The sequence below is a fragment of the Falco punctatus genome (genome assembly GCF_963210335.1).
Source record: "Falco punctatus genome assembly, chromosome: 4".
NCBI classification, from domain to species: Eukaryota; Metazoa; Chordata; class Aves; order Falconiformes; family Falconidae; genus Falco; species Falco punctatus.
Genome location: NC_137583.1, coordinates 56347412 through 56371359, shown reverse-complemented (window position 1 = coordinate 56371359; position 23948 = coordinate 56347412). Strand labels below are relative to the sequence as shown.

General features: G+C 42.7%; 1 protein-coding gene across 1 annotated transcript in view; it reads right to left on the bottom strand.

Moving 5' to 3' along the window:
• Positions 1-23948, bottom strand: part of OXSR1 (oxidative stress responsive kinase 1) — a 94608-nt gene that overhangs the window by 56933 nt on the left and 13727 nt on the right. The window contains exons 2-3 of the mRNA XM_080383011.1: positions 16512-16624; positions 6170-6278 (exon numbers count right to left, since the gene is read on the bottom strand). Coding sequence (XP_080239137.1) covers positions 6170-6278; positions 16512-16624 — 222 coding nt within the window. The remainder of the gene's footprint in view (positions 1-6169; positions 6279-16511; positions 16625-23948) is intronic.

The following is a 23948-nucleotide window of genomic DNA, read 5'->3' as shown; positions in this document are numbered from 1 at the left end:
CCTCTTGCAGTCAAGACAGACATTTATAGGAGAAAATCTGAAGACTTTTTTTTTTTCCATGCTTTTCCTACCATAGCTAGGAGTGGCAATATATCTACACACTCTGCATTCTGCAAACATATATAGTCCCTACCATCTCCTCCTTCTGACTCATCCCACCCTTAATTGTTTGAAGTAAAGTTGTCTCTAGAAACAACATTAAAAACCCTCCAGTGGACTCAAAATAGTGTAGCTCTAACAGATAACATAAACATGAGGATTTCTAAGAACGTGTCACTTATGCTTTGATCGTAATTCACTGCTAGAATTGGGAGTGGCCAGATGAGAGATTAACACAGCAGAAGCCCAACAAGATACCCTGTCTCTGTGGTGGAGACCTAAGACTTGCCATACCTCCCTTTTGGTCTGGCTTGCTGAACTGCTGGCCAAGCACTTCATCAGATAATCAAGATCAAAAGTTGATGTAAGAGATCAATAATCTTAAAAACTTCTGGAAAATAAAAGGTTTAACTATTTCAATACAGCAGTCTCCTTAGCAGATTTAATTAGGAGCCTTCAAGAAGGCAGGAGACCTGAGAGTGCCCTGTGTGGAAATCTTTCAATATTTAAAGGCTTTACATAGTTTAAAAATATTTTGGAGGTCTCATCTGCTGTAGGCTAGGACCTTAAAAATTGTTGTGCAATGTAGCAAGCCACCACAGGCGGCTGTTTCATACGAGCAACTGTTTTGCAGTTAGCCATTGCCTTGGGTCACCTGTGACATGAGAGCTCCTGTTAAAGCCAGCAAGAATTTAGGGTGCAAACAGGTCACAACCAGAAAAAGCACAAGAACAAAAGGACAGCTGGTCCTCTTTCTGCTAAAAAGCTGCAGGAGTTAGAGAGCAGGACTGGGCTTTAGATGGCTTTAAAAAGGCATGAGTAAAATTCACAATCGGAACGCCAGTGAGGCAAAGAGCAAGTCAGCCGTTGTCTAGAAATAGCCACTGGAGTTTAGTATGGGTAACACTGGACCCAAAGGCTGGGATGCCAAGTCGACATTTCTAAGCTTAGATCCCTACTAAGGTTTTATCATTGGAAGAACAGTCTGAAATTTCTAATGAAGGAAACAGAAACAGCAGATACTTCACAAACCTGACTCAGGCACACATCACCAGATCTGAAAGAGGGTGTCAGGAGTAACTGGACACAACCAGCTCCTCTTGTCACTACCAGCTGGATATTATCACTGCCACATTTCTGCCATCAGCAACAACTACACCCCACATCTGCTTCAGTGTGAAGCCTGCCAGTTCAAACTGCTTTCAGCATTAACTGCAACCAGCCTGACTTGGCTCTGATGCAGATTAGCAACTTCACATGTAGTCCCCAGCAGCTTACCAGTACGCTACCTCCGTGCTGCAGGTAACTTTCAAAGAGGGAAAACAGTATCTTCCACCAACACAGCACTTGTAAAGCAGAAACACTTCAGTTCCAGCCACAATGCCAGGCAGGCAATTAAGCTACCTTTGAATGCACTGGCTGGCTGCACAGAAGAGCAAGACACTTATCAGACAATAATGGTTCATGGATTTAGAGTATTGTCCCTTAGAGACATTTCTAAAATACCTGTATATATGACTAGATTAAGATTTCAACAAAATGACTGCAACCAAGAAATAAATAAAATTGCACTTACAACAACAAAAAAAGGCTTGCATTACAGACTGTCTTGAGGGCTGCTTTGACAAAGTAATAAGGTCAGTGTAAGTAGGCTGAAATTAAGACTAGTTTTAGCCTGAACACACATACCAGCATACACTGACAGTGATGGAAGAGAAGCAATAAGATTCTGAACTTTTACCCAGAAGAAACTCTCAAGTACAAAAGCCACAATCAAGATACAGAATGGACATCAAAACACACTTCATATGTGCTTACTGAGATGTACAAATCTCAGCCCATGCTCCCTGAATAGTTAGATAGAATGAAAGAGGCTGCACCCTGTTTTGGTTGGGGTGGGGTTTTTTTGTTTGTTTGTTTTGGTTTTCCTTTCTGGTTTATAAAAACAGCTCAAAGGTTTTTCCTGTTGAGAAACTCAGATCATTATTTTTCCCACTGGATACAGATGACTACAAAATTAGCCACTTTATTACTGATAAGAAGTCAGCTGAAAGGAATGAGAAACCATTTTTAAAGTGTCTCGTTACATAAATCACTCTCCTTAAAAACAACTGGAAATAGTCTCATTAAAAGTGAATGAAAAAGCTCTTCAGTCAGAAAGCTTCAATTCACATGTTTCTTCCCCCATCCTCAAGACTGTCTCGTAGAATTTGCCTATGAGACCTAAAAAGAGATTTCTGAAATACAGCCATGAAAAAACTGAAAACAACTGAAAAATACCTCTCAAGGTACCCTCCTGCATAAAAAGTAGTGATGGGTCATTCTCAAAGTCTTTCCTTCTATTTTAGCAATTCCTCCAGCCCCCAGATGATTCATTAAGTGAGAAAATTTAACACTGGCTCACAGAAACGTTAGGGGAGATTACACTGCTACTACCCTTTTATCAGTTTGTATAATAAAGAAATTCATTCAAAGTGAATATTAAATTACTAGCAGATCATCACAGATACCACCAAGAGGCTGGTTCTGAAGCAATGATTATTTTTCCAGAAATTTTCTAGTGTGGTCTTTACATCTGCGGTGCCTTGATAACAAAAAGGTGGTCCAGAAAGAATCTGATTTTTCTCTCCCAGCTTTACACGAAAAACACACACAAAAATGAGGACAAACAGAAACATTCGGAGGTTCAAGGATGAACCTAATCCTGACTTTGTTGTGACAGAAAACCACCGTCAAAATACTAGCTAAAGTAGCTGTGCATTTTCTTCGGAGGTTGCGCACTCTCCTGAAAAAGACCAAGAATATTGCTGCTGATGCTCCTGTACCCCATGAAATGCCATTTCCTCATGTTGTGGAAACCTTCCCCTAGATACATTTTTTATACACACAGCAAACCTATTTGCACTAAGCTGGCAGGGGATTCCACACACAAACAGCCATCATATCTTTAATGACCTGTAACCTGTCCCTCCAAGAAAAGAGAGAGTATTACGAGAATGAGGCCTAATGACACATGAGCACAAGACATTAAAAACCCTTCAAGACACACTTAAAGTTGGCATGAAATTTGATTGCCCCCAAGAGAACTGCTAAAATGCTCTGAAGATCAAAGACAAATGTTTTATGGCCATTGTCAAGCTCTTGTGGAAAAAGTCAACAGGTTTAGCCAGATTTTTCCACAGCATCTTCTGGCATTTTACAGTCCTCAGTATTAAGCCAATAACAGAGAATCCAGGAAGTTGTTTTTAAAAAAGCAAGAAAACAGGGGTTTTTTTCAGCTTTCAGTTCCTTTCCACTAGGGTGCCAGGAAAATCAGGTCCTCCTAAAGACAGGCCTAAGATTTAGTAACAGCCCTCTGTATTATCATCCAGAACTTGATTCCATTTCTTGCCTTGACTATAACAAACACAGATCCTGGAAAATTTTATGACATCTAATAAAGCATCAATGATAAAAAGTTTTCAAACTCACTCTCTTAAAAAGAAAAAAAAGCTTTCACCAGTGTCTAAGAGAATAAACCCAGAAAGGGGAGGTTTCCCTCGCTCTGTGTTAACTACACAGTAATTTGAAATTGCCCCAAGTATTCCCAGTTATTTTGTCAAGTACAAGTGGGCAAAGTAAACTAAGCTCTGAGAATTGATCCTACACAAATCAAGCTGCATCTTCACTGATGTTCTCCCTTTTTAGGGGCATACACTGACATCATCGGAGCAGCTCTGCTCAAAATAGAGGCAATTTAAAGTTCCTCACAAGGACAGCCAAGGTGCAAATAAGTTTGTTCTTTAAAAAAAAAAAAAAATTATCAACAGAATGGCTGGTTACGAACCAGCAGGTAACCATCAGCACCATGCAGGCCTCCAAGCTGGAAGGAACCAGCCTTGCAGGGGAGCTGCAGTTCTCACAATAAAGTTAGTGGAAATGGTTGGGGCTCAGTGGAGGTAGCTGCACACTTTTCTAGTTCAGAAGCTTATCCTAGGCTTACAGAGCAAGATGGAGAAACTTTTGTTAACATGAGCTGAGAAGCACCATTTCAGATCCATCACTTGATGACAGTGACATTTCTTTTCTAGAAGTTTAGGATGGTTTCAAATACTACATCTGCACTTAGGTTTCTCTTGTCAATGTCTGAAGTCATACGCTACAGTTTTCACACACTCCAGTGAGTCATTCGGCAAATACACACAAAATAACTAGGAAATACTGTCAAACAGACAAAATAGGAGGGGGAGAAAAGGCCAGCAGTCATACACAGGTTTACTACTGGTATACATAACATGAGAAGCTATTTCTGAGTTGAATGGGTTGAAGTTAATATTGTTATTCAAGTATTTATTTGAAATGTTGATGTATCATATTAATATTTACCCAACCTCCTGAGCTGGAAGACGGGGAGCAGAATGAAACTCCCATAATCCAAAGGGAAATAGTTAGCAGCCTGCTACCCACTTAGACACACACAAGTCTATGGGGACAGATGGGATCCACCCAAGAATACCGAGGGAGCTGCTGGAAGTGGTCACCAAGCCACTTTTCAATTGTTTATCAGCAGTACTGGCTAACCGGGGAGGTCCCAGTTGACTGGAAGTTAGCAAATGTGATGCCCATCTATGAGAAGGGCCAGAAGGAGGATCCAGGGAACTACAGGTCTGTCAGCCTGACCTCGGTGCCAGGGAAGGTTACGGAGCAGATCATCTTGAGTGCCTCGCATGGCATATACAGTACAACCAGGCCCAGTCCATATGAGTTTATGAAAGGCAGATCCTGCTTGACAAACCTGATCTCCTATGAGAAGGTGACCCCTTTACTGAATGAGGGAAAGGCTGTGGATAGTGCATACCTAGACTTTAGTAAAGCCTTTGACACTGTTTCCCACAGCATTCTCCTACAGAAAGCAGCTGTTCATGGCTTGGACAAGCTTAAGCTTTACACTGGGTAAAACTGACTGGATGGCCAGCCCCAAAGAGTGGTGGTGACTGGAGTTACATCCAGTTGGCACCAGTCACAAGTAAGTGCTCTTCCCCAGGGCTCAGTATCGGGGCCAGCACTGTTTAATATCTTTATCAATGATTTGGACAAGGGGGATCAAGTGCACCCTAAGTTCGCAGATGACACCAAGTTGCAGGGGGAGTGTTGGTCAGGCAGGAAGGCTCTGCAGAGGGATCTGGATAGGCTGGACCAATGGGTCAAGGCCAACTGTATGAGGTTCAACAAGGCTCAGTGTGCCAGGTCCTGCATTTGGGTCACAATAACCCCATGCGATGCTACAGGCTGGGGGAAGGGTGGCTGGGAAGCTGCCTAGCAGAAAAGGACCTGGGGGTGTTTGTTGACAGCTGGTTAAGTATGAGACAGAGGTGTGCCCAGGTAGCCATGAAGGCCAACAGCATCCTGGCTTGCATCCAAAATAGTGTGGCCAGCAGGACTAGGGACTTGACTGTCCCCCAGTACTCCGCACTGGTGAGGCTGCATCTTGAATACTGTGTTCAGTTTTGGGTCCCCCACTACAGGGAAGACTTTCAGCACCTCAATGATGAACAATGTAGTGAAGAGTCTGGAACACAAGTGTTATGAGGAGCAGCTGAGGGAACTGGGGTTCTTTAGCCTGGAGAAAAGGAAGGCTCATGGGAGACCTGATCGCTCTCTACGACTACCTGAAAGAAGGTTCTAACAGGGTAGCTGTGGGTCTCTTCCCCCAGATAACTGATAGGATGATAGGAAATGGCCTCAAGTTGCACCAGGGGAGGTTTAGATTGGATATTAGGAAAAATTCTGAAAGGGTTGTCAAGCACTTGAACAGGTTGCCCAGGGAAGTGGTTGAGTCACCATCACTGGAAGTATTTAAAATACATGTAGATGTGGTGTTTAGGGACGTGGTGTAGTGGTAGACTTGCAGTGCTCTGTTAACAGTTGGACTTCAGGCTGGAAAAGACCTTCAAGATAATAAACAACTCTATGCTTCTATAAAATGTCTTAATTCACAAGTGGGAAGTTTAGGAGGTAAACAAGGGAAAGAGTATTACAGGAAGACAGCTTTTCACATTGCCTTTTAAGGTAAAGAAATTGGACCACTCACCTCCACTAAGTAACTTCATCACCAGCCAAAGCTCATCTTTCACCACGAATGATGTGTAGTAAGATACAATGTTGGGGTGATGGCACTGACTCATGGCTTGAATTTCTTTCTGTAGAGAAAAATAAAGCATTAGGCAGTTGGATCTATCAATTATTATTCCTTGGGCACAGAAGTTATCTTCCTCAAGATACAATGTTCAAAGAGTGCGCAAAGAGAAAGGTTACCTCAAAGCTAAAAGTAGAAAATCCAAAAATACTCATAACGCTCAGCCTGCATCATACTGGGGCCCAAAGGTATTTTAGGGTGTTCTTCCTGTCTGTCTAGAAGAAGAAAAAGTTGACCAAAAACGCCTTGGCAAGGGCAACGTAAGTGGTCATAATAGAAACACACCTGAACGCAATTAAAACAGAATATTCCCAAAGATTCACACCAGTTTGTTATCCTAGAAGTTCATGCTGACTCCGCCTTTCAGTGAGACATTACACAACAGATGCTTAATCTGTTGAAGACTATCATTTGGATGAGAAAGGGAAATATTTGCCTCTGGGAAAAAAAAGGCCTCTTACCCCTAATGTTTCTTCCCAGCAGGAAAGCAGATGGCTTATCTCAATCAGGTTGAAGGCACAAAGGACAGCTGTATCTTTTGTCATACTGTCTTTTGGAAGAAGAGGGAAATCAGTTCTAGATGAGAAAGTCATTAGCTACTACAGATGGAGTACAACATGAAATACACTCAGATATTAAACTGTTTGAGTTTTAACCATGCTTATCCTTAGATTTGGTTATGGGTCAAGGACTGAGGTTTTCTAGGTTACGAGGGGAACACCAACACAGAAAGCATTGACTGATTTTTCATTATGCAAGAACAAATCACCAGTTTGGGCAGAAAGCCTAGCAGTTTCTTGATTGTCCATAGACAAAAGCCACCCATTAAGCTAAGCCTGGCACCCTGCACTACACCCAGCTGGGCCTTTGTGCTTTAGCCAAGCCCCCCAACCTGTCAAGTTGTACTTTCCAGTATCACCCACACCAGACACTCATCCTTGATATCCTGAACTCCTGCTCTCAACTAAGACATTCCTCCACTGAACACACAGATGCCACTTACTTTTCAAAGGTTTAATTGTTGCCCACTGTCAGCCGGACACACACTGAGCTAAGTGCCATAACCCCCAACACACAAGCAAGAAAACAAGGGCCCTTCATGCCCTGGTCCTTTCCTCCCTCTAAGCACAAAACTTCTCTGGTACCAAAGTACAAGAGAAAGCTCCGAGAAGGATTCACACATGTCTAGGACACACCACAGACGCAGCATATTCTTCCCCTGCTCATGTACAAAGCTCTGCTTGTAACAAGAGTACAGCGTAAAGGCACACTGCTTCCCCTTGGCAAGGGTTTAGCTGGCAAGCAAAGCTACAAAAAAGCATGCTAACGTTGATTTATCCACTTTAATACTGCTCTTCAGAGAGTAGCTGCATTTGAGGAATCAAAGACACACCAACTTTCCAGGAAACTCCAATAAGCAAATTAAAGAAGAATCCTTCTAAACAGGAAACGATATTTAAAGAGTGGGGAGTAGGCTATTCATCTCAGTGTAGCATACCCGTTCATTAAAAACCACTGTGTGAAAATAAATACAACCTGAAACAATATCCTCTGCTTACTCTGATAGCTACAGCTCCCTTCCTTGCAAACACTCACTTATATCGAGCTATTTTTCAAAAAGGAAATAAATCAGCACCTTTGGAGTTTTCCAATACCTTCTAGTTAGGTTTCATCACAATGCAGGAAAACCCCTTGAGAGACAAAGCTGGCAACAAAAATGTTCTTTTTACTTCCCTGCTTCAAATTTCTATCAGGGAACGGATGGCAAGTGGGACCATGGATAACACAGGTCAGCCTCAGTGACTGGTTTGTGCTGTCATACTCCTTGCACAAGACCCAGATGGCTGGGTCTGCTGTTTGTATACATAAGTTTCATAAAAATGTTTTCAAAAAACCACATAAAACTCTGGGCTGCTGTCTGTAAACATAAGCGCAACAGTTTTTATTCACTCAACCTTTCCAAAACTCATTGAGCTCTGAGTTTTGAACTCATTTGCTTACCCTAGGATCATTCTGGACTTGCTCAGAGCACTGACTAAGCCCCTTGTTAATGGATCCATAAACCTGACACAATCTTGTTCCGTGAGTCTGAAATTCGTATTCAGCCTAAAATTTCAAGTTAAAGAGAATTTTTTTTTTCTTTTAAACATGCAAGCAAATACAAGTGCCTAGCTTCCATCTCTGACAACTAAAAAAAGCACACATGCACAAGTGGCACCAGAGGAAACACAGGTCGAAAGAAGCAAGCAGGATGCTGATCATCCCATCAGCCAGACCTGCCCCAAAGCCACCATTCTCGGAAGCGACCTACAGGAGCTGGTTTTATCCTTTCCTAGCTAGACCACCCAAAATATTTTGAACCAGCTCCCTGGGAGATTAAGATAGTAGCACAAGAAACACACACAAACACTGCATATTTTGCATATATTACTGTACTCCACTGAAATTCAGGAGACAGACAAAGTCTGGCCCAAGTTTACTAAAGAGCCTAGACCTGGATCAGATCTTTGCCATTTGAGCAGCTATTTACTACAGCATTTTGCAGGCATTCCGTGACGCTTAGTTACTATTATTTTCCAAGAACTTCCTCTCTTGTTCATTACCACAGGCTGTTCCCTGGGCTGGGAAGCACAGTTTAAAAAAAAAAAAAAAAAAAAAAGAAAGAAAAAAATAGCTCAAGTCTGTCATGTGCTTTGGTGCACAAAGAGGGAAGATAAATAATCACAAACTTGATCTACACAATTACACACCTCCGTCAGCTAGCAGATATGTAACACAGGCAGATTAAACCATTTCTCACACAGTGTAGCATAGCTCTGAATAATTAATTGCATCACAGCCCATGAATTCCAGTGTTTTTACATTATTACCAATAATAGCAGCAGACAGGCAGACCTTCCCTTTCACCCACAGACCCCCCCCACCCCATTTACAGTAGTTTTCTAGGCTAATCTCACATCAGCTACATCAAAGCTACATTCCTTTTCACTCCCACAGAGGGTACCAACATCCTGGAGGCTCAACACATACATTTGTTTTAACTGATCATGACAAATCACAGTGGGCTTTGCGGTTAAAATGCTTCCTCATGTAATTGAAACCAAGCCAGTTTTGTTGTACATACAACAGTCTGTGCTACAGCAGTACAAATGTGATGGCTGAAGAGCTGTAGTTAAGGCAGGAATCCCAGTCAAGGAACACTGGGGAGCTCTGCTCAAAAGCACACTTACAGAAAGAGGGATAAAATGCAGCAACAGCCCTTCTGTGTGTACTAAGCACAGCTTTAGTACTACTCCCAACGTTTTTTTTGGAGAGTTTGCTGCTCTTCAAACACAACAAAGTCATAGCTGGCAATGATTTCCTCTCCCTACCCTCTCTAACAAGGCTGCTAACCCCAAATTACACAAATTAAAAAAAAAAAAAGTGAATTACAGCTATGCTCCCCTCACTGTCACTAGCAACAAAACCGCATTAGGAGTCCTCCAATATAAATCTCAGCAATTTCTACATCTCTGTAATAACATCAGTGCTAAACATCAGAATTTATCTGGGCTGCTATATACAAGTTTTAAGCTGTAGAAGATGCTTTACTCCCACTCCACCAACACTCATGGATCACTTGATACTGACCCCTGAAACCACCTACAGATCCAGTGGATGGTACACAGCTCTTCACAGAGTCGCTTATGCACTGCCACCCCTGACACTAGATGGCTTCAGTTATGACATACAGCCTTACTGACAATTCCCCATTGCAGGATCCATAAATTACACTGCCTTCTGCACTCTGTAGAAGGAATTACTGATAAAAACGTGTCTAGACACAGGCAATGGTTTAGAGATGGTTACATGCTCACCCTGGGCTAGATATTAAAAATATCTGTACTGTCAAATACCACAAGCAAACAGACAGGGATTAGCTATAAAGGCCTTCATGTCTTCCATTAAGGGTTCTGACAAATGTTTTCAGTACTTCTGCGGGCAATAAAAGAAGCATTTCAAGGCTTGTGAAACACTAATAAAACTGCTGTGAAGTATAATTTAGAATCATAAGAAACCTACAAGTCTCCTGTAACTCAGACATACTTCTGGAGATCTACTATTTTGGAAGTGAGTTTATTTGCCCACTGACATACAGTTGAAGTCTGAGTTAATAGCAGAAAAGAAATACAACCTTACCTGCTTTGTATAAGCTATTAGCTGAACTTCCATAACGGTATTTTCTGTTCACACCATCACCTTCTACTCTGTGTTTATCTGCCCCTGAGACACGTTTCAAAAGACACTTGCTCTCAAGTACAAGGATAAAAACAGTGCTTTATTTAGTTTTACTTCCTACATGTTGACATGAACTCAAGACAGACCACGCAGCAGCAGTATGCTTTTTTTATGTGGATACCTGCAACTTCAGAGGAATCCAAAAAACTGACAGCTTGGCTACCCTATTTGAAGGCAATCATGACCACAAGAGAAATGGGGAGGGACAGCATGCCTGGGGTGGAAAATCAAAGCGGGTCAGATGTGATCTCCACCTCGAATACACCAATGCTTCAACTATGGCTGGCAAAGAACTCAGTCTCTCATCTGAAATCTCAAGGTATAAGGCATTAAAGCTGTTGTTCATGCTTTTAAAGCAGGATTTAGAGCTCCTGTCCTACAGGCAGCCATAACTGTTCAAATTTTGCTCCAAGTGAAATTCTGATGGTTTAGTCTAGTGGTTTAAAATTGAGAATATTAATTCATTTCCCTTTTTAAACATCATCACACACCCAAAAAAACCCACGATCAACCTGAGACATTTTTTGAAGGAGTATGGAAAAAGCATAAACCTCAAAATCAGAGATTCTGATCCAACTTCCACCTCTGGATTATCCAGTTCAACTCCTTACCTCAATATGTGGCTACAGGAGATAGGCTGGCATGATTAAAAAGGGATTAGATTAGCCCACCCAGAGCAACAGTGGAAAAGAAATACTGAAAGGGATTAAGAAGGCTTCAACCATAAATTAATCTTTAGGTGATGGGAACAAATCACCCCTATGGCAGTCATTCAGCAATTGCCCATTTCAGTGGCTATCTTTCAGCATCATTCAAAGGTCGTTCCCTCTTTCAAGGTCTGTAGTATTTAGTGACAAAGCCATGAAGGAAGCAGATGTTTAAAACTGCCATGGTGTAGCAATTCATACATGCCGCCTTTTTTTTTTTTGTTTCAGCCACAAAGCAAATGGGCAAGTGACATCTCACAGACACAAGCAAAACCAGCTTTACCCACTTCACCAACTAACATTTCATTGACCTTTACAGTTGTTCAGAACACTAAGTCTTCACATCTCAACAATGCCTTAAATCTGCCATTTGTCCACACAGTCAATTGCAAACTCTCTGAAGTTATTTACATACACCATCTCATGCTCATCCAGTCAATGTGAAGGAAGACATTATGTTCAGGATTTTACCCACCATTAATCCTGATGTTCAACATGAACTTTAACAAAAAAAAAAAAAAAAAAAAACACACTACTTCAACAGCACAGTAATTAAGATTTCTGTTGTTGTAGCTTTGAGAAACAGTACAACCAAGCTCTACCCAGCTTTGGTTTAAGCCTTCCATAAAGCTGCAATCCCATCATGCAAGAAACACATAACACAGCATATCAAACAACCACGCAGGAGCCACGCATTATACGTCAGAGACTCTGGCACTGACACTGGGCGACTTTCTCCCCTGGAGCAAGAGTAAAGGTCCTCAGGACTGCAAATGGAATTATAATGGCAATTCCCATAAGATGACAGGCATGGATGAAACATCTGTACTACTTCTACAGCAGTCTGCTGCTTTGCTCCCAACCACCTTACAGTCTGGTTAATTCACTTGTAGGAACTGCTCTGTCAGATCAAAGCCACTTCAATATCCTGTCCAAGACTTCAAAAGAAGGTGTAAAATGCTGTAACAAGGAGTTACACAATTATCTGCCCAGAGGGAAGACTTCTGACTAAGCCTGGGCAGTTAACAGTTGGCTTATACTTTAAACCAGGGGAGTACATAATCCTTTTTTTAAATCCTATCTAATTTAACCTTCTCAACTATAGGTTGATTTATTTAATCTCACGCAATGTTTGATCTCTGTATTATTGGCAGCAAGTTCCTCAGGTTAATTCCATGAAATTCAAAAGGACATTTCTTTTTGTTGCAGTTAAACTTGCTCCCTCTGCTTCCTTAACTGCCCTCTGACCACAGCAGTACCTTCACTTCACCATTGTGTGTAGACCCATCAGGCCCAGTACTATCAGCTTCCGGATGAAGAAGAGTTTGGAGCTCCTTCCTAGGAGCACCAATACCACATCTCCCATGCTCCTTCCTGAACCCATCTCCTGTTGAATAACCCTAGGAACTGAACAGGCAGGAGTTTCCCCCAGCTGGAAAAGCCCAATGTGCAACAACCCATAGCTTATGTTTATTCTCTGCTGTTCGGGATTCCTACTGACTGCTAAGCTGACAACCCACATCATCTGCTACTCAAAGCACAGAGGAAAAAACCCACCTGGATGAAAGAAAGCTAACTCAGCTTTAACTGCATGAAAATGAAGCAGAGCTTCCTGGACAGAGGGGAGTTTTAAGGCCTTTTAGAACAATAATTCTTTAAAACAATAACACACATATAACGAAAAAGCCTGAAGCATGGTTATTTTGTGGGAGATGTTATACCACCGTGTTTCAAGGATCAGCAACAGCAACAATGCAACCAGCATCCCACAAAGGAAAGGAGAGATAAGAGCAAAACACAGCAGTGAACAGCGTCCAGTGGTGAAGTACACCACATGAGCAGACTGTTTTCAAACACACACCAAATGCTGCGTAGATTTGTTAACTACTGTGGGCTTGTAAGGCAAGTAAGAAGTGGAACTTCACTAACAAATCAGAAAGTCCAAGATCAATTGTAAAAAATACTATCTGACCACCTAGCCTTACACTCCGCTCCCAGTTACACTGCTCAGCAAGGATAATTATAAGCCATATTGTAAACACACATGCAGTCTCAGAAAGATCTGAGACAATTCAAAAATATGCAGGGAGAAAAAAAGATAAGAATCAAGCACTGAAAAATTCCTGACTAACATCACCTAATTCAGTAGCTGGGCTAGAAAGAGCCACTTCTCTATGCGGCATTTACTCCTGCTCATATTCTTTACAGCAATTAACACTTCTGCTGAAGAGCTGAATGCCCTTGAGTTTGTTTGCTCACGGTGCAACAAAATTGGTCCTTTCTACATTTCTGTACCCTGTAGCAGCAATAAATTAAGCCACTGCATTAATCTAGAATGTCATTCAGCACTCGCAAAGTGTGCAGGTTATTCCTGACCACCCACACTGCTCAAGTGCATGTTGAGATACAAGGATCAAGATCAATACCTTCCACAAGCCAAGCCATACCACTCAATCACCCTAAACATAGTATCTCCACAAGCTAGGAGACAGTCCCAGATTCCTCAGCCTCTGGGCACCAACTGCCATAGAAGCTTAAAGGAAGCTCATTCATCCGCTCAGCCTGCAATTGAGCCACTCACTGTGGATTTCCTAACCCCACTCCAACATAACCTTCCTCTTCTCCTCCATCATAAGAAATAGAACCACCAGCCACTAAGCAGTACAGGCAATGAAATAGTCATAGAAGAGACAAGTCATCCTTATCAATGGCAGAACTGTTTGCTGCTCTCCCTACCCTCTCCCAAGAAACGTAACACTGTTTAACCCTCTTTGCTAGGCAGATTCTGGGAATAAACAAGCTTGCTTCAGTAGAGAAGGCTTACGGGTCTGAAGCACTGCAGAAAAAAAAAATCTTAGAAGAATTTAAGCACAATTTTCCCTTTTCTGCCCCACTGCCTAACAACTGGGCAGTGCTCTAATACAAGAGCACTGTCCTGACCCCAGGCGGTACATCAGAGTTTACCATAAGCTGACTATAGTGCTGATATCCTTCTGTGGCGCTGAAGGACAATGGATCTAATAAAAGCCTGAGTTCATGTTTTAACTGCATTGGGGAAGAAGAGAAAGCAAGGAGGGGGCATACAGTATGAACTCATCATATTTCTCTTTCCGCTTGCTTCTTAAAACCACTGCAACCTGCAAAGACTTAAATATACATTTTTTGGAAGGGGAAAAAAATTCAAAAATCCCAATCCTGCAGTAACAAGTAGTTACTCAAAAAAAGTATTTAAACCGACCGGGGAAACTGCCAGGAAGGGAGATTACAAGACTGAAAAGCTTGAGAATATTTACTTTGAGGAACAAGCAAATATGAAGACAAGATAAGAAGTTGGAAAGGTTAAGAGCAGAGCAGGGAAATCAGGAACTTCCATCCTTTCGGCTCTTACACTGGGAAACAACACTCAAACTGACAAATTCAGAACAAACCTAGGGAAAACACTTTCTCACACACTACGTCTATCTTGGTGACCACTGGCCCAGGAAGCTGCTACATCTCAGAACCATCCCCTTCAACCCTCCACCTCTGCATGATTTTAAGTTCAAGAACATCTACAGTTGCATACACAAGCCTACAGAAGGACCCACACTAGATCTGGTCACAAAGTTGGAAGCTTAGGAGAGCTGACAACAGCAATTCATTGCAGTCCTACTCAAAACAAGAAAAATCATTGTGAGGAACAGGTCAGCCAGAGATTTAAAATGTGCAATTAGAAGTACTTATCTAAAATTACATGCCAAGTCTCTGTAGCGTATCTTTCTGAACCTAACCCTTTTAGCTGGAATTGGCAATTACTTGAAGACTAAATCTCAATTACTACATCATGACAATAGTTAGGAATATAACTGAGGCAGAGCAGTACAGACAAGCCACATAAAAGACCTGAAAATAGTATCAGGGGTCGGAATCAGTACAAAAAGACCAACTGCGAAAAGGGAAGAGATCTTGAACTCCTACACTAGTATGAGCCATAAGAGGATTTGAACACAGGTCATCCAGGAGTCCTACATGCAACTCTTCACAGGCACGCTAAAATGTGACAGCTTGGATGGAGCCTTTCCTCTTTACAAGAGCAGATTTGCAGATACCTATAATGATAAAAATAGCATTAGTCACTAGATGGAAACTGGAACCATGGCTCAAGCAACTTGCTGAAGATCGTACATGTGTAGAGCTAGCCAGGACTCCTGAACTGTCTCTGTTCTACTTTCTAATTGCAATTACCAAAACAAGTGCCTGAGATAACACTACAGAAAATGTCAAGATGCAAGCGGAAAGACAGAGAGACAGGATTAAAAAAAGACTTGGGTAGTTGCTTTAAAAGCAAAGGAGGTACGAGGCCTTATCTCCCCACCTACCCTCAACCTGTGCCAGCCAATATTTACTATGGGAAGCTTCACCCAAGAGAGCTTTCTGATCTTTAGCGGAGACACCTCGACATTCACAGGAATGCCTATTACTGCCTGGCTTAAATCTAGGGACCTTCCACATGTGAGGTGAATGTGACAGCTACTGCACTACAGAAGCACCAAGCTAACACACACAGAAAGGAGAACACAAAGCAGCCCATCAACGTACAAGCCAAAAGAGAAAAAGGAAATTTTAGTTACCACAGCTACCTGCCAGAAGCTATTTTCCATTCAGAAAAATCTTGACAAAATAGGCACACAGCAGAAGAAAATTACTGAACTACAGCTCTAAAGGACTCTGCCTCCTGTCCTGAACTCGGGATTAGTGCGGGTTTCCATATGGCAGCCTGCAATATGTCAGAGCGATCCCTTAGCTGGCATCAGTACCAGAAAGAGATTAGCAACAAGAGCTAATTCATTCAGGTTTTCCCATCACAGGTAAAGGAGGGGCTGGGGGGAATTTAAAGAACTGCAGGAAAAGAAAGCAAAACCATTCCCTTAAATTTTAAAGATTCTGGAAGCACGTAGCTCTGGATCCACCTCAAGCTGCAGACCTCTTGCGGGTACAGCAGAGCTTCACACTTGCACATTAACTGTTCAAAACAAAGTGATTATACAAAGTGCTTAACTCTAAACAAATAGTCTGAAGTCCTACAACAGTTGGATCTTTTTAACATTTTTAAGTACTGTGTCCCACAACCAGGACAACTGAACTGCCTCTAGTGAAGTCAGTCAAGTCCCCTCACCCTCACACCATGTCAAGAAAGGTTGTTTAAGGCACCTAGCGAACACAGAGATTATGCGAACTGAAATACAACTCCCTAGACAATTTTGATTGCATACCAGGAGTTCATCCATGCTTGTCTGACACTTCTCAAGATTGATCCGTTTAATTGCCACCTTCTCCTTCTTTGGAGCACAGAAGGCTGCCTGCACCACTGCAGTCGCTCCACTCCCTGTGGGTGAAAAAGACAGACAGTTAGCAATATCTTACAGGACTTCAGCAGAAAGGAAGGGAGGTGAGATAACAAAATTACATATGCCAGTTAGTAAAGACAGCAGAGGCAGGTGAAACCCAGTGAAGGCAACCTCACAGGCATGCCCTGCCCTAGATCTGTGCAACTCTGGCTCAGCTCAGCTGCAACATCGAAGTGTTGGGCTAACCAAATGAAAACAAGCAGATCTTTATGATCCCTCACAGGGATCATTACAGCTCTGCAGACCAAAAAAATAAACCTCCAGACTCCAGCTTACTTACAGGAGTGATTCTTCTCATGTACTTTTAAAAGAAAGGCCACTGAGGTCACACAGGCTTTTAACCTGATATGCTCACCCAAAGTGTCAAAACAAGCCCAACTCTTTGCTACAAACACTAATGAGATTTTTCAAGTATTTTTAATGTACTAATTGCTGTTCCCATCCCTCCTCATTTTATGCAAAGACACGAAGTAGGCTTCATTCAAGCCTGTTCAGCTCCAGTTCTCACATAGTAGCACACCGCCTCGGTGTTTGGGTTGAAAACCACAGCCGGAGAACATTTAAATTCCAATAGGGAAAAAATACCACATTTTTATGCACAGTTGTTCAAACTGCTAGAAGTAGGGATAAGAGTGCCCAGCAATATCATATCCTTTGATATGAAAAGGAATTTGCAACAGTAAGATTTAAAATATAGTTGATGTTAAGCCTGTATTTGTTGGCCTCCATAAACAGTCACCTCATCAATAGGAGGCCTTGTTGCTTTCCCTTCTGCCTTCACCTTGCCTCCCCACATTTACACACTTCACTGGAATGGAATAAATTCAAATAAAAAAGGGGGTAACATAGGCAGAGAATAGTTCAATAGCTTCCTACTGCCAATACCTAAAAAAAAATGCCATTAAAAATAAACCCACAGCTATTTTGTTCATCATCCCAGGCACAGCTCTCAAGCCAATTTGGGCTGATAAGGGAGATTAGAACAGCTATACTTCACTTCAGAGTAACACACCTGTTTTACCAGATTCTCCTATTCTTAATGCTATAAAAACTACTTCCAGATTCTGCAATAGAAGACAAGCACATTTTTTCAAACTTTTTTCTAGTATATTCAGATAAACTGGGGGCAAAAGCTTTCAATCTCATCTTCAAACGAAGGCTACTGAAGCTCCCTACAGTCACCATCAATAGTCTTCTCACAGTAAGTTGCACCAAGTCACAGTCAAACTCTAGCACATAAAGTGCCAGATGGGGGAAAGAGCTTGAAATCCAGCCCTGAATGATACAGGGAAAACTGCTCCATCCAGAGTCACACTGAAATACATTACAAAGCCCTGAACTGTGGGACACTGCTCCCCTCATCTTCAACCAGTACCTGCTATAGTGGAGCTACAGGAGTTTCACTTCACTTTATATGGCATTGCAAGTGTACCCTGGACAACAGCATCAGCTTACCAGTTCCAGTTGATTCCCTGCACTTAAGAGTTTACATTTTAATGGCAGAATGCAGCAATGGGCAGAACACAAAACAGCAAGGTTGCTAAAGCTGTACTGTTTCATGAAGCAAATGTGTTTTTGAGAAGTTCAAGAATGAGGCCATTTATTACTTGCACACATACTATTTTTCAGACACTATCCATAGCACGGGACAAAACAAAGCTACCAGGAGAAGTTTAGGTGGAAGAAAAGGGTAGCAACAGGGGCAAGAGTATTTACACAGGACTCTGAAAACAAAGTTTGACTGCCATAAGCAGGGTCTTGAGCAATGGATGGAAGAGTCTAGGCAGACCTTTAACAAAAAAAAAAAAAAAAAGCACTCGGAAAAAGCAAGGGGAGGAGGTTTTGACAGCTGAGTTTGTATTTCAGCCCTGCTGCAGGCAGTCTAGCCACATTAAGCAGGGGACAAACACCCTAAAAACAACCTCCGTATACACTCCCTGTGGTCGCTTTGCCCAGCAGGTAGCATGTACAAGACTCCACCACAAAAGCATCAGCCCTGACACAAACATTCCCACTGACTGGGAATCCTGGGTTGCACTGACCTGCTCCACTCCACCCAGTACCTGCTTCTCTAAGGGAGGGGCAAAAAAGTGAGAAGACACAAAATGACTCAAGATAAAGATAGAGTATACAGAGGTGGTTACAAAAGCAGGAGAAGCAAGTCTGCACTTCCTAGCACTGCTGGTCTCCCTACAGCAATAGTGTTTTGGAACTCAGAACAAAAAACAAACATTTGTGCCTGGATCACTCCTTTGGAAAGCATTAGATCCCACAAGAAATGTTGCTGCCGACACATTCAAAGCACCAGTATTATGATTTCTTGCTTTGGATGTCTTGGTGCATAGTAATAAACAGAGGTTGAAAACAACAAGCCAGACCTCAAGAGGACTATGTTGTCACACAGCGCTTTTCAGTTGGTTTTGCTGTGTGTATTTTCATCTCTAAAGCTACCTGCATAGTCCCCATCAACATAAGATACCTGTGCTCAAAGACTCTTCCCACTATCTCAGACACTCACTAGCTTCAGCATACACCCACTTCCCCCCACAACACAATGCACCGGGCAGGATTTCTGTGCCAGTTAAACCTAGCTCGTGTAAGCATGACTGCAGAGATGCTTCTTACAAGCCAGACATGATACCACTACTGCAGACCACATCTTTCACAAGACGATACTGAAGTCCAGGTTTTTATAGAAGTGACTACACAAAGAATGGCTGTTTTAATTTTAGATGTTACTACCAGAAACAATAGATGCAGACTAATTAAAAGCAGGACCATGCATACCACGGCTCCTTCCCACTCCTTGAGACTGTCTGATCAGTGCTTACTAGGACTTCAGGGCAAAAATGGCTTTTCACTAAGTGTTTGGACAATGCCCCAGCCTACAGGGACCCGATCTGTTATGAGTGTATGGCATTTTTTGAACAGTAATGAAATCCCAAACTAAATCCTTCTGGGCACACGGCAGGGAATCATCTGAACTCAAGACTCCTCCCATTTAATTCCCTGCTGCTCCTACTTTTCTGGCAGCTCTCTTCAATTCGATCACCACCTGCTCTCCCCACTCCCCCCCTCTCCGACTAATTCGTCATTTCTTTCAGCTCCTCTGTAGCACTTAATTATAGAGAAACAATGAAATCTCAAAAGCGTATCAAGCAAGGATTAAGCCAAGCTGCAGCACGATGTGCCACAAGCAAGCTGCTCTTTGGTAGCAGCAGTGGCGTGCCATGCTTCTGGGACCAAACAAAGACAGGTTTCCATGCTGCTTTGAAGAGTAGAGAAAACATAGCAACACGGCCACTTCAGGCTTTGCAGCCATACAACTTGTTTATGAACTTCCAGGATGGCAAGAGAAGAAAAGGAAAGAAGCAGTAGCAAGGATGCTAAACACAGTGCTAAGTGAAAACAGCATAAGCAAGACATGACGACACCAACAGAGAGAAAAATAAAAAGCCTGGCAAGGAAGTTTTTTAAAGTTTAGGAGCAGGTAACAAATACACGGTGAAAGGTAGAGAGAGAAGAGATTTCTCTGGCTGTCATGAGCCAACTTCAATGAGAAAAAAAAGACATAAGGGCAGTTTGTGCTAGGGTAGCACAACTTGGACAAACCAGCTCTCCCAGCATCTGCTGCGATCAGAGCCAACTGCAGCCCCACACACTGCTCAGCTGCAATATGGGCAGCACTGGGTTAATGTTTCTGTGCTCAGTTCATGCTTGCTCCCCACCTCAAGACATTCTGATCAAGGTCAGCGCTGAGGCTCTTCACACTACCTCCCTCAAGATCAGCTTTCGGAGAAAATTCACTCCCTAGTTAATCTCTTCCAGCATAACAGCTTAGCAAAACAATGAAAACTGGGCACAGCCAAATGCTTGCTGTTTAATTCCTGAAAAGCAGGAGATCATTTTGTTTAGGGCTGGGAGGGGGGAGGAAAGAGACCCCAAGTGGGTATTAGGATCTGCTTAACACCCCCTGCTTTCACCTCTCTAGCCTCTCTGATACAGTTCCAACCCTTAGGATAGCAGCTGCAAAATTCCTGCATAAGAGGGTCACGACCTACTTTAGGAAACACTGCCTAAGGAGGAAAACTTACCCTTTCTAACCTTTGCTTCTTTCATGTTTCTATGATTAAACCGTTCTTTCTGAAATAAAACCAACCTCTGAAAGGATGAAAACAACCCAAACTAAAAACTCCCCAAGCACTCAGTTACTGAAGCTTCATTTTTCCAGGTTATCTCCTCTGGCACCCCAGGTCCATGCTCCCTGTATCTTCAGCATCCAGAGCTCCAGCTGGAACCTCTCCCTAAGCTGAGACAAACTCCCCACAGAGGGAGCCTGGACACCATCTCTTCTAAAGTCACTTACTGTCACATAACTTATGTGAAGCTTGGTTTAAAAAAAAAAAAAAAAAAAAAAGAAAAGAAAAAGAAAAAGAAAAACCCTCTGAGATCTCTGTTAAAGTTAATGGAAGCCAATGATTTCAAGGCTGTTTGGAGGTACGGAAAGACAAGGGACTGACATGAGGACACAGCATGTCCATATACACCGTCTCCAAAGACAACTGAGTATTTGCCACCACAAGGGCATTGCAGCTCTCCCAGTAACACTGGGATGAATTGTACTGGTGCCTCCTCCCAGGCAAATGCAATTGAAGCCAGAGGTCCTTTTGGCAGAGAGATCTGCTTAAGCAATGGGAACAGTCATGCCAAATGGTCACAAGACAAACATCAAATCCTGGCTCTAGAACATTCCCTCACTACATGCAATGACAATTAAAAGCAGCTACATAGAAAGGGTGCTCACAAAACAGTGTTGTCCAAGCTTCAAATCCATCCCACTACTGCAAACAGAGTTTTAGGTAACCTGGGAGATGTGAAAATTTCACTTCAAGGTAATTCAGTTGCTCACAAAGCTGTTTCAACCAGGAACATCTTCCATGATAGTCTTGGAGCATCAGTCTGAACATGGTATCAAATCCCCTCCAGTGAGGAAATACACTCATCCTCCCAGAGTAAAAGGAATGTTTTTTCAGCTCAGTACCTTATCAGATTTCCCAGCATTGCTCTCAACTATGGCCTTTCACTGTGCACCTCTGTAGAGTCCACCTTCATCTCTTCTGTAACTTCCCACTACGTGGCTGAGGACAACAACATCCCCCCTTAGCTTATTCCTCTAACAGTGAAGAAATCCAGCTCTCCCAGCCTGCCTCCACAAGTCATGTTCCCAAGTCTCCTCCAGCATTAGACCACGCTCAGAACACCTCTGCACAGCCCTGCCCTCTCCTTTCACCATTCCCCAGTACACACACAAGCTCTCTATTTTTAAGCGAGATCTGGAATCCATCCTCCACTATCTGGAGCACAGTGCCAGAAAGCCACTTGTGACGCAGGCTCTGTTTATAATTGTGCCCCCGGGTTTTCCTCTTACGAACAATGCACACAAAACACTTCCCTGCAAGGCTGCTCTGGACCAAGCAATGCCTTTTGGGCTCCAGGTATCCAGTTACAAGTAAAAACAGATAAAAACTCAGAACCCTGTCCTGTGGGCTCTGGCACGACCTCTCAAAGGGTTTGTCTTACACCCTGCTGGTTACACCAACCAAAGAAACCACCCTGCTGTGATTAGCTGCAGAAACATCGAGAGAAGTAGACAGTTTGCTTCACTCCATATCTGTTTTAGGGAATTACACATCTACAACAATGAGCAGAAGATCCTGCCGTGGAATCACACACACACTAAGGTCTCCTGGTCAAGGATGTGACGTTAATGGTCCTCACTCCAGGTCACGCAGACAGGACACCCAAAGCCCAGGAGACCCTTAATGCTTTATAACACAGACTCAGTATTTACCCCTGCCACTGCAGGCACAGGGACAGCAACCTCCATCTCCAGATGCTTCAACTCTTTGACAGCTTCATGCCAAAGAGCTGTGGGAGCCCTGCTCTGCGGTTACTTGTTCCAAGGACAATACAGTAATAAAACAAGAAGCTACAAGACTGGGAATAGAATTTCTTAGGCATTCTTACAGAGTATAGGGCAGATACAGATCTAATTAAACCAGAAATTAAATACCAGATTGCAAACTCAGACTGGTCTTGCATTGTTTGGTCCATTTGCTGTGAAGGCAAAGTTATGCCTCTATTTTCTCCACATCATTTGAGGCTTCTGGTGAGAGAAGAGTCCCCTCACAAAGAACGAGCCTCTTCTAAAAAGAAGCTGGCAAAAAAGCCTCCTCTTAAATTTGTAGCCAGCACCATATGGGGTGAGAATAATCCTTTCCCCAGGCAGGACCTGGTAAGAAGAGTCCACTGGATGTCAAAAGTCTTCCTAGCACAAGCCCCATGATTCAGGAAGAGGGAAGTAACACAACGTTAATAGTTCTTGAATGCAGTCATAGTTCTTCAAGCCACCTCCTACTACACGTCAAATTCCTGCTACAAAACAGAAGATGCAATCCACACTGACAGTAACAAATAGCATCAACAAACCTAATGGGAACTCATAACGGGATTCAGACACATTCCTAGTACTGCCACAGAGGGGACAAAAATATCTGTGCACCCACGGTGAGGAGAAACGCTTTCACAGGAAAGCATCACCTACTTAGCGCAGTACTGCAGAAAGAGCGTTGTAAATGTTAATGCTAGAAATGAAGTTACAGCCCTGCATCAGCAGAAAGATCACTCGGGTGCTTTAGCACTGCTCAGAGCAAACCCAAACAGCATGCCAACTCTGAATACTGTTGTTAAAACACCGTGAGGAACAGCAAAACCAGTAAGGGAGAACTCATTCGGTTTTGTTCTGTGTCTCATTGGAAAACCTGTTGGAAACTAAAGCAGTAGCAGAGCAATTAATGATCAAGATGACAAAAAAAAGCTACAAAATCACAACAGCAAGCTGAGTTTCCCTCCCACAGCAAGGGCAGGGAGTGATGACACACACCCAGGAAGCTCCCAGAGTTGCACCAACACAGTCACACTCACTCCCAGACATCTTTCCACCACCCAGTCCTGATACACATTTACTATGAATAGCATTTCCCATAGAGAGAAGAACCAGGGCTTTACATTTATTTCTCTGCAAGCTGAAGGATGACACATCCACAGCGCAAGACAGCAATACCGTATTTAAAACCCTGGTAGAGGTAGTAAGGGGCCCGGTGTAACTTGGTGTACCTTCTCTCAACTCGTCATGTAGTATTTGATCTACAGCAGAGACAGAAAGATACTGAGTAGAGAAGAGGATAATACAGTACAGGGAGGAAATAAATTATCTACTATAAAAGAAGTGTAAGCAAAGCC